The sequence below is a fragment of the Anguilla anguilla genome, chromosome 13 (genome assembly GCF_013347855.1).
Source record: "Anguilla anguilla isolate fAngAng1 chromosome 13, fAngAng1.pri, whole genome shotgun sequence".
Taxonomy (NCBI): Eukaryota; Metazoa; Chordata; class Actinopteri; order Anguilliformes; family Anguillidae; genus Anguilla; species Anguilla anguilla.
In genome coordinates, this window is record NC_049213.1 from 7,535,565 (window position 1) to 7,550,284 (window position 14,720).

Below are 14,720 nucleotides of genomic sequence, written 5' to 3' on the forward strand. Positions count from 1 at the left end.
TGCTTTCACATGTGAGATGTTGGAGCTTGCCGCTTTTCACCCACCACCTTTCTCCTCTGACGAGGAGCATAGGCTGCATATGCTGTGTTCTCCGCACGTATATGACAAAGACTAAGGCTTTTAGAAAGAGCGACCAGGGCCTGGGCCCCTGCCTGCAAAGGAAAAGTATCTCTAAGCAGCGGCTGTCCCATTGGCTAGTGGAAGCTATTGTTATGGCATATAATTCAAAGAGGATAACACCCCCTTTGGGCCTGAGGGCTCATGCTACGAGGGGCATGGCTGCATTGCGGGCCCTATTCCAGGGGGTCTCCTTACAGGAAATTATTCAGCTGCAGCCTGGGTTTCTCCAGATACTTTTGCAAGGTTCTACCGCCTGAACGTCACCAGGAGACCAGTAGCCCGCTCAGTTCTGGGGGTGAACTCTGTGTGAGGCGCACACATCTCCCCTCATCTGCTATGGGTTTCATTACTTCACATTGTTCCCAGGACCTGGCTATAGCTTTGGGCAGTGGAATGTGTTTAGTACTTCCCTACACAAGATGTGCCAGACACCACCCTCCCCTCAGGGGAGGAGGCATCCTTTGCTGGCCTGACAGTATCTCAGCTGTGAGCATAAGGCAATCTGGGAGCTGTCCATATCTCCCCATAGGTGGATCTCAAACACGAGATGATGAAAGAGAACTTTAGGTTACTGTTGTAACCCCGGTGGAGAGATCCACCAAGACTGCCTTGCTTGCCATGCATGAGAAGTGAATATGTTCACTGAGGAGTAGTAGTGCTGCACTTGTCCTATATGTTCTTCCAGGAGGGCAGTAGTCTCCTGTAGCATTGAATGCGCTACTGGCTGTCAAAGCCACACCTGGAATTGGATGACCGGATGTCATTCCCCATATAAGGGGCGACATAGCTCAGGAGGTGAGACCGATTGTCTGGCAGTTGGAGGGTTGCCGGTTCAAACCCCGCCCTGGGCATGTCGAAGTGTCCTTGAGCAAGACACCTAACCCCTAACCCCCTACTGCTCTGGCGAATGAGAGGCATCAATTGTAAAGCGCTTTGGATAAAAGCGCTATATAAATGCAGTCCATTTACCATTTACCATACGTGGATCGCTCTACTCTGTGTTTTGGAGAACCGGGGAAGCGACAGTAACTTAAAGTTTCGGGGTAACACCCTTACTGAGGTACTCACTGGGCATACTGTTAGATTCACTAGCAGGATATGCAGCTCTTCTTGGATAGCTGCTAGGGTAAGTCAAATGTTATTTAATAGAATAATACAGAGGTCATGCCTTGTGATATTTATATACTCTCGCTACCCAAATGGGGTAAATCTTAATTAGGTTAATCCCAGGGATAGTTGTTGGTTTTAGATTCCTGGATGAGCAGGACATTTACCTCCCAGCATTGAAGGTCTTAATGTCAGAGAACACTTTGATGAATGCCTGGCAGCAGTAGCTAATCTCTCTCTCCAGGATACAGGGTCAAGCTGCCCATCATTTCATATGATCACACCCCAGTCAATAATCTTATAAGCAAAATTGTATTCACACAAACATTCAGATTAGAGGTTTTGAAAATGAATGGAGTCAGGAAATTAGTCTTCCCTGTGACAAAATTCAAACCCTTACATTTCCATAATCAGTAATTCTATTTAGTTAATGTCACACAGTACACAGCACTACTCACCCCAGTCTCTGTAGTTTACAGTTTGGACTCATCAGTCCAGCACAGAGCAGCTCCACTCCTGAATCTCCCAAGTTATTGTAGCTGAGGTCCAGATCTCTCAGGGCTGAGTTTGGTGACTGGAGAGCTGAGGCCACAATATCACAGGACTTCTCTGTGAGGTCACAGCTGTTCAGTCTGCAAAGAAGAGTTCATACATTCAAGTAAAGAAGAATTATTGGCACTCTTCCTTAAAATTAGCATAAATGATTATATAAAAGAAACAATAAACCTAATGATTTTAATTATCTGCTCAAACATCTGTAGAAACTGCTTACTTTCACTTTAATAAAACAATTCTTATAAAAAACTTTAAAAAAAAAAAAGGATTTTTCTCAAAAACATAGGGGTCAAAATTATTGGCACCCCTAAAGAATATTTAAAATAAAACCAAACAAAGTGGCATCTAAAGAAATTTTACAAAAAAAAAAATTGATCTCAGTCCCCCGGAACTGTACTGCTGCCTTTCACCATTTCCTGTTTCACTGGGGTACAAATATGAGGTTGCACAAATGTAAAATCTCTTTGTCATCCATCACTGTGGGCTAAGGGATCAGCTGAGTCCCTGTGCTGAGGTCGTCTCAGGACCCCCTGGTGCTGCACACTGCTAAGGGATCAGCTGAGCCCCTGAGCTCAGTCTGTCTCATGACCCCCTGGTGCTGCACACTGCTTAGGGATCAGCTGAGCCCCTGTGCTGAGGCCATCTCAGGACACCCTGATGCTGTACACTGCTCACTTAACCTACATATAAAATACATTTTATGTGATTTAATTTAACAAGTATTATTGAAAATGACAATTATGAATAGAGCCCGACCGATGCCAGATTTTTGGGTCCGATGCCGATCCTGATTTTGGAGAGTCCTAGCCCACCGATTACCGATGTTTTGACCAATATTTTGTCAAGTGCAACATTTTCAAATCAATTTGAAAAACTTATATTTTATCAAAGTTTCTATATTTGAGAACATTTAACTTAAGCAAACAAATAAATAAAAATAAACACACAAAGAACTTTTTGATAGATAAAAAAAAATGTAAAAGATGATATTAAATTAAATTAAATATATATATATATATATATTAACACCATGTGAATTCAAAATAACTCCACACGTTGCTTTTACTCCTTCTTTTCCAGCCATCTATAAAAAAAATTATTTAAAAAAAATCAGTTTTCCAGTTTCAAACATGTATTTTTATGAATATTATTATTATTGTTGTTATTAATTTGTTATTATTTCTTAGTATCTATTCTCAGTAAATGAATTATATTTTCTTATTTTATTCCTACTACATGATCTCAAAGAGTAAGACTTTATCTAGCGGGGCTAATGAGTGAATCAACTTTAACGTTAGATGAAACTAAATTGACTGGATGAAATACGTAACGTGAGGCTTGTTCATAAGAATTTGGTGGTGAAAAAAAATACAATGCGCTTTCGTGCAGGTTACCCGCGCTAAGTGTTGGTTGATTCACTTCTCCAACAGCAATCCTTCTCTCATGTTATCACGACAAAGCTAGATAACATGGCTTAAAATGATCCACGTTAGAAGTGTTTTATCAGCGTTTTTACTGTCTGGTTAGCTTGCTACGATGACGCGTGGCTAGATGACACACTCGCTTGCAATAACGCGCTGGCTATTGACACAGCATCATATAGTAGCTAATATCATTACCTTAGATAAAAAACAAATGTGTGATGCATTCAATCACCATTTTATTTTGGCTGGTTATTTATTTGAGAATCCAGCGATGTCCTCTGGAAATGTGGATCCTACGCTGCTTATGTGCTCACTGCCACTTCATAAAGGCTTGCTAGCCAGCTAGCTTGCTAAACTGAATCAAATACCTTAGCTAGCTCGCTGGCTTGAGAATGATGATTGATAAACATAGTGGTCGTATAAACGCATTTAATTAAAAACTTTCGCTAAATATACATACCTTTATTGGGGCAGTGGAGAATATTGGATGAGGCACGAGTGACAAACGTCTTATGACAGAAGTAGCGCGTCAACTGCTGCAGTTCACACTTGTATTAGAGCTCCCTCTACTGTATAATTCTAGTAAATAGCAATTACAACGTTCGAACAGACAAGTACAGATAAATAATCAATGTTTTTTTTGTTTATTATACTTATTTAAAAATCGGGACACATCGGCTGCATAATTGCCGATCCCGATGTTGTCAAAAAAGTCAAATAATGGCCGATATATCGGCCAAACCGATATATCGGTCGGGCTCTAATTATGAATTTAATAACTGATAGGTCAGTCGACAGTAACCTGTTGGAATCAACCGACAAACCAAAACAAACTCTGTATCAGGTCTACTTCTAAGTTACAAAACAAAACAGAAGACATCAAACAAGATGTTAAATTTAGATTACCAGAAAAGAAAGACTGAAGAGCCAGACCTTATCAAAGTATTACCCTCTTCCAGTGCCACAGAAACAAAGGAAATGAGCTAAAACGCACAACCAAGAAACCAACACCAAAATAAAGACCAACTGCAACACAACTTTTTCCTGAGGCCATCATAAACACTTAACGCAGCATGGCTTGAGCATGTTTTCCCTGATTGGCAATTCCACGGTCAGATGTAGAAAGGGAGGCAGGCTCATTTACGACAAGGACTGGCCTATCTAAAAGCTGACAGTGTACTTATTAATGAAAGTGACCTTATGTTGTTGAAAGCATGGCTAAGAACCATATATTACCAAAATATTCAGGAATTTAGTCCCTTTCTAACAAGACCAAACATGAATATATTAGGAGGTAATTTAAAGTGACAATCTCGAAGATTTCAGTTTCATTCTCTATGGCGGTGCAAATGGCGAGAAGCGGTAATTGCAGGTGTGTTTTTGGACCTCACTTCCCATAGATCCAACCGGATCCAACCAGTGTCGCCCCTTCTCCACCCTAGCTCCCCAGTGGTGGAACAAACTCCCTGGTCCTCTAAAAACCACTCAGTCATTGCCCATCTTCTGCCGTAGTCTGAAGACGCATCTCTTCAGTCTGCACCTGGACTAACTAACTATCACTACTCTGCAGGGTACCAACTAGGATCACTTATCACTTGTACCCTTCTACCTTATTCCTGTAGCACTTTCATGTTACACATGCACCTCCAGCCAGCGCTCATATTGAATTTGTATCATTATCTTGATGTTGTAGCTCGTTATCTTGCTCCCTAGTTTGACGTAACATTACTTTCTGACCTAGCCTATGCTTACTGTCTGGACTCAACTTACTGTGTTCATGGCTATGAATAACTGTTACATAATGAGTATTGTACCTTCTAGTTTGATGTAACATTACTTTCTGACCTAGCCTATGCTTACTGCATGAACTGGACTTACTGTGTTCATGGCTATGAATAACTGTTACATAATGAGTATTGTACCTTATCGGACCTGTGTTTTGTAGTTGTTCCAATGACCTCCGATATGCACTAATTGTATGTTGCTTTGAATAAAAGTGACAGACAAATAAACGTAATGTAAATGTAATGATTAATGCAATAAAATATTTAATGGCTAACGTAATAAGTTTTGCCGTAATGTAATAACTTACAACAGTTAGTTTTTTTTGATGAATAATGTAATACTTCAATCGTTAATGTAATAACATTTCAAAATTCCAGTCTTCCATTATACCAAGTGTACTTACAAAGAATCGGAAGGCTCATAAAGATATAGAAACACTACAACATGAACCCTAATAGACACACAAACATCAGACCAGGGATAAATGCTTTTTGAATTAATAACAGTATTTTAATTGTATTGAAAATATAAGGAGTGCTAGGTGGCTGGTTTTCTGCCCTCACACTTGCGTGACTGTGCAAGGCTAGACAGACAGCGTACAAAAACCCCAATAATAAAGCCGTTTCTTCAGAAGTATGGTCTTTCCTATAAGTTGAGTTCAGGGTTGACATTGTAAAACTGCAAGAATACAAAATAAATGTCTTAATACAATGCTGTTAAATGTAAAATGTCACAATGAAATAAGCTACTTTGTAAATAGTACCAATATAAATTGTTTTAGCTTTCTAAATTATGAAAATATGTAAATACATATGTAACAATATAGCTACCTGCTAACATACATAAATGTTGATCGCACGCAGACAAGCTAGCCAACTAACGTAGCACACAGAAAACTAGCGACAAGCATTTCTACACGGACATTTCTAACGCGACTAAACAACAAAATTGCCTGCACACCTCTTTACATTCGTTTTCTTGTAAACTTTAACACTTATCTATAACTATTTCAATTTTACTCACAGACATATCAACTCCAAGGCATAAAACGTCGGAGAGCTGTGGAGAACACGCTGTAGCTTGCTCGCTTATTTTTCCTTCTGAACACGCAGTGGAAGACGGTACAATTTGGAACAGGAAATTACATGCAGTAACAAACAACGGTCACAAGTTTGTTACTGCATGTAACAGTAACCATCATGCACAACAACGTTAACCATTTAAGGGACAGAACAGCTGGGCTTTGCATTTTTGGAGTTATTCCATTGACCGTCTGGGAAAGCATGCCATGAATATATGAAAACGATTTAAGTAATATAAAGGTTTTAAAAGGTATGCACACACACGGGGGGGGGGAGTGGAGGTGGGGATAGGGTCTCACACTCTGGCAGTGATGAGGGCACTGCACACACCTGGACAGGCATGCAAGTGTAGCTCCTCGAACACGAAAAACGGGCTTAGAAAGAGCCATGTAGCGGGTAACACCCTAACTGGGTTACTCACTGGGCATATTGTAACTTTCACTTTCAGGATGTGCAGTTTCTCTAGAATAGCTGCAAAAATCAAGCAAATATTATTTAATAAAATAATACAGGTCATGGTCATGCCCTGGGATAATTATACAGTCTCACTACTAGGGCTGTGCCATATTGTATTGTCCATGATATACCGATATAATTCCTCCCCACGATAAGAATTTGTCATCCCGCGATATTGATGATATAGTTGATGACGTGTTTGGGCATCTCACCATCTCACATGTATTTTTTTAAATAAACGCTGGAACGGACTGACGGAGGCGGAGGCATTTTGCTTAGCCAAAGACATGTTGCCAGTCCGAACTGTTGACAAGGAGGGATTCAGGCTAACGATCCAGAAAATGGACCATAGATACAACATGCCGTCAAGGAAATATTTTTCAAAAACGGCCCTGTCAGCTATGTACGAAGAGTGTCGCGGTAGGTTACAAACAACGCTGTCTACAGTGGAGTTTTATGCCTCAACCACAGACATGTGGAGTAGCTGAGTGATGGAGCCATACATTAGCTTCACGGTCCACTACATAACCAGCGACTGGAGTTTGAACAGCTCTTGCCTCGAGACAAGTTTTTTTCCAGATGACCACACGGGCGAAAACATCGCAAGTGGTTTGAAGCATTTTCTTCAAGCATGGAATCTAGACGAGGAGAAACAACGGACAGTGGAGCTAACGTGGTGAAAGCAACTGCTTGAACAAGAAAAGGCCCTCACACAAGTCTTAGCTGCTGATAGGTCAACCAGACATTGATGTTCTTGATTCTGTGAGTAAGGCACTAGGGCCTCTCTTTGATTTCACAGATGGTCTCTCTGCTGAAAATTATGTCACTGTGTCATGCTTGAAGCCTGTTCTTCAGCTATTCAACAGTGAGCTGCTACAGGGGACAGATGAAGACACAGATCTCACCAAGACAATTAAAGGTTCAATACTGGACTATCTGAACACCAAGTACAAAGAGCCAGAGATTGAGAAACTGATCAACATGGCAACAATGGTTGATCCACGCTTCTGCACTCAGCACGAGTCAAGAAGAGATCCTGGTCATCAAAGCCGGAGTAGTCAGAGAGGTGGAATCCCTTTCTGTCATGCCAAGTGACACTGCTGCCCCTGAAAAATCACCTGGATCTACAGGACAAGCCCAAAGTGCATCTAAGAGGCAGAGGGAGAGTCTTGCAAGCTTTTTCAAGAAACCAGCTGCTGAGCTGACCAGCCTTTCTGACACAGAGAAAATTGAGGCTGAATTAAACAGCTGTTTGCTTTGTCCACTGGCACATGGCGAGAGCGATCCCCTCGCCTGGTGGAAGCTACACGAGGTGAATTTTCCTCAGATCAGTGGTTTGGCAAAAAAGTACTTGTGTATCCCTGCCACAATTACAGCATCAGAGAGGCTATTCAGTGCTGGGGGAAATACAGTAACATGCCAAAGTCTGCTCTGAAACCAGCCACAGTTAATATGCTAGTCTTCTTAACCAAAAATCTTAAGCTGTGATGTCCTGTTCTCTTTTTGATAGCTACCTCTTCCTGAATCACATGCTTTAGTAGTATGTGTGTGATAACTTGCACTACCTAATTTGTGGCATGTTCCAGCCACAACCTCATTTCCACATAAGTTATTTTATTTACTATTTCAGAGTATATCAGTGTTTACATTTTCATTGAACTTGTATTTTATTTGTTAATTTGTTGTTAATTTATCAGGTTGTTTTTTGTAGTTTTGTAACCTAACTGAAGACATGTTTGGGATTGTTACTTTTTGATTTGCTGTTTGCACAATTTTTACGACTATTTGTACATATCATGACAGTACAAAGGTTGTATAAGTGTTTACGTTTTCATTTGTTGTATGTAATTTATGATTAAAGTCAGAATCTGTGTTTACATTTCAAACTTGTACTTGATTTGAATCATTATTGTGTTTATATACTGTTTTGATGTTTTGCAGCATAGTTTAAGACTTGTTAAGTTTGCACTCTTTAAACATTATTTGCAATTTTACAGAAGAAAATGTTTTTACAACATTTCCATTTGTTTTTCCTGGGGTTAAATTATGAATCCTGCGAGTATTGGTGTTTGCATTTTCACTGGAATTTTAATTTGTGAATAAAATTCATATTCTATTTTTTAGCCTACTTAATTGGTCTAGTTCAGTATTTGATGATGGTCAGGATTAAGTTTTACTTTTTTGGATCAATGTTTGTTTGCACAGCTCTCAAGACTGTACGCTGATGTGACTTGTGGCCAAAAAGTATTGAATGGTACCATTTTCATATCGTCATTGATATTGTTACCGCAAAAATTACCATGAAATATTGTGATATAGTTTTAAGTCTATATCGCCCACCCCTACTCACTACCCAGATAAGCCTTAATTTGGTTGATCCCTAGGATAGTGAGTTTTGGCACTTACATCTGCTGAATTTACAGGTTAAGTTGCTCCTTCAGGGCAGAAGTCTATGAATCACAAGATTCCTGGATGAGCGGTACATTTACCTCCTATGACTGATGGTCTTAATGTCAGAGAACACTTAGATCAGTGTTACTCATTACGCGGCTCGTGAGACTTTGTTTTGCGGCTCAGACCCACTGATAACAATAAGAATATAGCTATAACTTACTTCTACAGGTTCCGTTTAGGTTCTACAGATGTCCTGTTTTAGCGCGTTGAAATTAATTTTCCAGCAGATGGCAGCATACCGAAGATACGTCAAAGAACGTAGGCTACGTAACAGCGAGGGATCATGGGTAGACGTATAGCCTATGTGCGTAGCTTTGCATTTGCGAATGGTTTTGCAAGTTTAGAACGTAAACCTAAATGAGATATTCCATAATGCCGTACGTCCTAATGTTATATCAAATATTGTCTCGGCCTCCGCCCCACTCAAAATGGACAGATTTATTATTAGAAAAAAGCAGAACGAGAAAAGTGATTCTTCATTAGCTGACAGCAACGGAGTTAGAAACAGGCCTGAGGAGAAAGAGCAACGTGAGAAAAGAGGGGGAAAATGCAGATCAGTTTGGCCGAGAAGCCCAAGACACCGATGCTGCACCAGCAAAGAAAAAGGTGCGGTCAATTCAGGACGAACACCGAAAATTTCAGGATACATGGACTGATGAGTTCTTCTTTGTGCAATACGAATCCACTCCATTCTGCCTAATTTGCCAGAAGACTAGTGCCAATTGTAAACGGTCTAACCTTGAATGCCACTTTAGTGCTTTTCACGCCAAGTACATGTTGTACCCGCCAGGTAGCAACCTGAGGACTAATAAAATTAAACAGTTGACACAGACTCTGACTGAGCAGCAAAAAATGATGGCGAGATCAGTCTCTGTTGCCGAGAAATTGACCGAGGCCACTTATGAGATGGCATGGATTTTAGCTAGGCATAAAAAGGCTTTCACGGACGCTGAAATTGTTAAACAATGCTTTTTGACCTCAGCTGAGATAATGTACCGTGACTTCAATAAGGAGCCAATAATAAAGCAAATAAATGCACTGCAGCTTTCAGATCCGACATTAATGAGGAGGATCGAGTTTATTGGGAAAGATATCCAGGAACAGCTCATTGCAGATCTTGCAGTGGCACCATGTTACAGCATTGCACTCGATCGATGAGAGCACGGACATGAGCGACATCGTGGGCGTAGGGGGGGATGGGGGGGGGTATAATCAAAACCGGCCAATACAACCCCCCCCAGCCCCCCCCCCCCAGCACCACCCCCCCCCCCCCAACGTTCAAACGAAACCTACGCCACTGAGCGATATGGCGCAATCGTGTCTGGGTTTGCTTTATTCAAAAGGACGAATTTCGGGAGGAGCTGTCCTGTCTGTTACCACTTCATGGACAGACCAGAGGGGAAGACGTTTTTCAAGCACTGATGAACTTTTTTGCAGGGAAACAAATCGACTGGTCGAAACTTGTGTTGGTGTGCACAGACGGAGCTCCAAGCATGAGAGGGAAGGAGAAGGGACTTATCGGACTGATGGAAAAGGAAGACAGCATTCCCAAGCTAGTCTCCTTTCACTGTATAATTCATCAGGAGGCACTGGTGTCAAAACTTAAAAACCAAGAGCTAAAGAATGTGATGCAGCTCGTTGTGCGAGTCGTCAACTTTATCGAGGCCAGGGCACTTAATCACCGGGAATTCCGTGCACTTCTGGAGGAAGACGAGGCAGAGTACGGGGATCTGGTGATGCACAACGAAGTGAGATGGCTATCGCGTGGCCGGGTGCTTGAATGATTCGGTACTCAAATTCCTCACATCCGTGATTTTCTTGCAAGCAAGGGGAGGGCTGAGCCAAAGCTTGAGGACCCACACTGGATATTACAGCTGACACTCCTCACTGACATCACATCCCAGCTGAATTCCCTTAACCTCCAACTCCAAGGAAAAGGGAAGCACCCAGGTAACATGCTAAGAGCAGTCACCGCTTTCCAGCACAAGATCACCACCACCAATTTCTTCACTTTCCCAATGTAAGAGCCTGTACAACTGCTAACCCTGATCTACTGCAACATTTTGACTATGATGAATTTGTAGGCATATGGGAGGAAATAAGAAATGAATTTGAAAGGAGATTTCAAGATGTTGTGGGGTATAGGGAGCTTTTCAATTTCATTGAGAACCCTTTTAATGTGTCATTGTAAAGCCTTACACCTGCTCTGAAAAACCTTTGTCCAGACCTTGCTGTAATACAGAGTGAGATTCTTGAGCTGCAGGTCAACGATGTACTGAAAACTGAGCTCAGATCAGGCGTTGCTCATTTCTGGAGCATGGTCCCAGCCTCAGATTATCCATATTTAAAGCTTTGTGTGCAGAAGGTAATGAGCATTTTGTGAGCACTTACTCATGTGAGGCAACATTTTCCATAATGAGCATTGTCAAAAGAAAACATAGAAGTAGGCTTACAGATGTGCATCTTGATTGTTTGACTAGGATTGCAACCACTAACTACACATTTTGCATGGAGAAAGTCAAGGGACAGCTAAAACACATGAGAGCCTCAACATATTGATACAAACATAACAGAGAAAATGAAGTTTTTCATCTCTATTAGTAGACCAATATATACATTTTTGTGAACTTCTTTTATTTCATGTTGATAATGCTTATGTATAATTGCATATGTACATACATACATAAGATGAGTCCCACTCCCAGCCTTACACATTCACACACAAGTATTATATCGTTTAATATATCGATGGGGCGACATAGCTCAGGAGGTAAGACCGATTGTCTGGCAGTCGGAGGGTTGCCGGTTCAAACCCCGCCCTGGGCATGTCGAAGTGTCCTTGAGCAAGACACCTAACCCCTAACTGCTCTGGCGAATGAGAGGCATCAATTGTAAAGCGCTTTGGATAAAAGCGCTATATAAATGCAGTCCATTTACCATTTAATAATGCAATGTAATTATGAATTGAGAATAAAAAGAGATGTAAGGATGGAAAGCATGGTACTGTTTTTTTTTAAACATACACAAAGATGGTAAATATCTTGAGAGTGATGATTTAAAAAAAAAAAAATCTGAGTTATATCTGCAATCTATGTGGCTCTTTGAGTAATGGTCTTCCTCATAAGAGGCTCTCCTAAGAAAATTAGTGAGTACCACTGAACTACGGGATAAACTGGAATTAGACTGCATCGTCATCTAGTGGCTGAATGAGAACACCACAACTGATTATTGCCACTAACTTTTACTGCTGGTAGACACTAGATCTTTAAAAACGTGGTGTCTTTTGAAAATTCCACACATTGCACCTATTTTCTGCGTGTCCTTGCCCAATAATCCATCCATTCATTTTATTCTCACACACATTTGCAAATATAATTCACTAATTCTTGCGTTGTATTTAATTATTATTGGCTGTAAAGCCAGAACCTTCAGTCATTCAGAACTACCGCCCGGTATCTCTCCTCCCTTTCCTATCCAAAACACTCGAACGTGCTGCATCTAACCAGCTCTCTGCTTTCTTCTCTGAGAACAACCTGCTTGATCCCCACCAGTCTGGCTTCAGGCCTGGCCACTCGACTGAGACTGCACTCCTCTCGGTCAGTGAGTCACTCCATGCCGCACGAGCAGCCTCCCTCTCCTCTGTCCTGATTCTTCTAGACCTCTCCGCTGCATTTGACACTGTGGACCACTCTACCCTCCTGTCCTCCCTGGCAGCAACAGGGATCCGCGGCACAGTCCTTGACTGGATTGAGTCCTACCTCTCTGACCGCTCCTTCCAGGTTGCCTGGGCGGGTAAGGTATCACCGGGGTGTCCCCTCACCACCGGAGTTCCCCAGGGCTCAGTCCTTGGTCCCCTTCTCTTCTCCATGTACACCAGATCCCTTGGCCCTGTAATATCTGCCCATGGCTTGTCCTATCATTCCTATGCCGACGACACGCAACTCTTTCTCTCCTTCTCCCCATCGGACACACAGGTCCCTGCCCGCATCTCCGCTTGCCTGAGGGACATACAGAGCTGGATGGACAATCACCACCTGAAGCTCAACCCGGGAAAGACGGAGCTAATCTTTATTCCTGCTCTATCCTCTCCCCTCCTCGACTTTTCCATTTCCTTAGGGGACACCGTAGTGACATCATCACCCTGCGCCAAGAATCTCGGAGTGATGATGGACAACAGGCTGTCCCTCTCCAACAACATTGCATTTTTCCTATACAACATCCGCAGAATCCGCCCCTTTCTCACCACCTACTCAACCCAGCTCCTGGTCCAAGCAATGGTTCTATCCCGCCTGGACTACTGCAACTCTCTTCTGGCTGGACTACCGGCATCTGCCACCAGACCCCTGCAGCTCATTCAGAATGCTGCGGCTCGTCTGGTCTTCAACCTCCCCAGACACTCCCACGTAACTCCCCTGCTCACTACCCTCCACTGGCTGCCTGTTATAGCTTGCATCAAATTCAAAACATTGGTTCTAGCATACCAGGCAGTCAAGGGATCAGCCCCAGCATACCTTCACAAGATATTCAAACCCTACATGCCAGCCAGATCCCTCCGTTCTGCTACCTCAGGACGCCTAGCACCTCCCCCTCTTCGCACCTGCACTTCCAGAACACGTCTCCTGTCTGTTCTGGCCCCACGATGGTGGAATGACCTCCCTGTGGAGGTCAGAACAGATGAGACTGTGACCCATTTCAAACAACGACTGAAGACCCACCTCTTCAGGCTGCACCTCTCCCCATCCCTCCCTTCCCCCCCTGTAAATGACTAAACTTAGGGTTGTAACTAGGCAGCTGTTTAATAGGTGACTTAGTTGATGTGCCAGTCTTAACGACTACTTGCATTTTTATTTATTTTTATTTTTCCATAGATTGCGTTGTTGCCGTTCTCGTTGTTAGTGTTAATCAGTTTAACCACCAGGGTCCAAGTTGAACTATGCGGTTGTTCCCTGTACTTGGACCAGTACTTCTCTCTAGGGGTTTCGTCATACTTGTTCCTGGTTATGGTTATACACTTTTTTGTACGTCGCTCTGGATAAGAGCGTCTGCCAAATGCCTGTAATGTAATGTAATGTAATGTAACAATGATAATAATGATGATAATAAAAGCCTGATGTAGTAAGTCATTTTTTTCTTTTAAAACCCCTTATCAATACGTTTGGTAGACCTTGTGGAGTAATATAAACTGCACAAAAAATTTAATAACTGGGGGCATTTGAGAGTTATTAGAACACTTATCTAAGAAATACTCCTGTAAATGATGTTATCCTTTAGATGATAGGAGCTAGAGCCAGATCATTGATCTCTGAATCAGGCTATTCCACTCAGCATGCCTGCTTATAATGGTATAATGTCCATCCTATGACTTGGGACTGGAACCACAGAAAACTGATTAAACTAAATGATGTAACACTGCATCTAAACAGCAGCTCACATGTTGTTCAGATGGATACTCTCCCACCGAGATGTACACACATACCCTACCGGCCAGTTAATGCTTGGCTTTACCAGCAGAATAAAATGCAATTTTATTCACAATCCTTTCAGAAACACCACAATCCTGTAGCACACACAGGTGTGTGACGAAGGAGTAAAACTCACCTTCATCAAAAGGTCAGTGTGTGAAAGAGAGTGGGGTAAATATATGGATTTCATTAGATTTCATAGCAGGTAGTGAATAATGGAGATGGATGAAGACTGCAATGTGGGACAGACCCGAAACATTTTACTATACAGGTGG

At 42.0% G+C, this 14,720-nt stretch overlaps 1 protein-coding gene across 1 annotated transcript in view; it reads right to left on the reverse strand.

Annotated features, from left to right (window-relative positions):
• The window catches only part of LOC118211366 (NACHT, LRR and PYD domains-containing protein 3-like), a gene marked incomplete at its 3' end in the record, with an annotated part of 51,663 nt that overhangs the window by 9,849 nt on the left and 27,094 nt on the right, over nt 1-14,720 (reverse strand). The window contains exon 10 of the mRNA XM_035388525.1: nt 1,686-1,859. Within this exon, the coding sequence (XP_035244416.1) occupies nt 1,686-1,859 (174 nt within the window). The remainder of the gene's footprint in view (nt 1-1,685; nt 1,860-14,720) is intronic.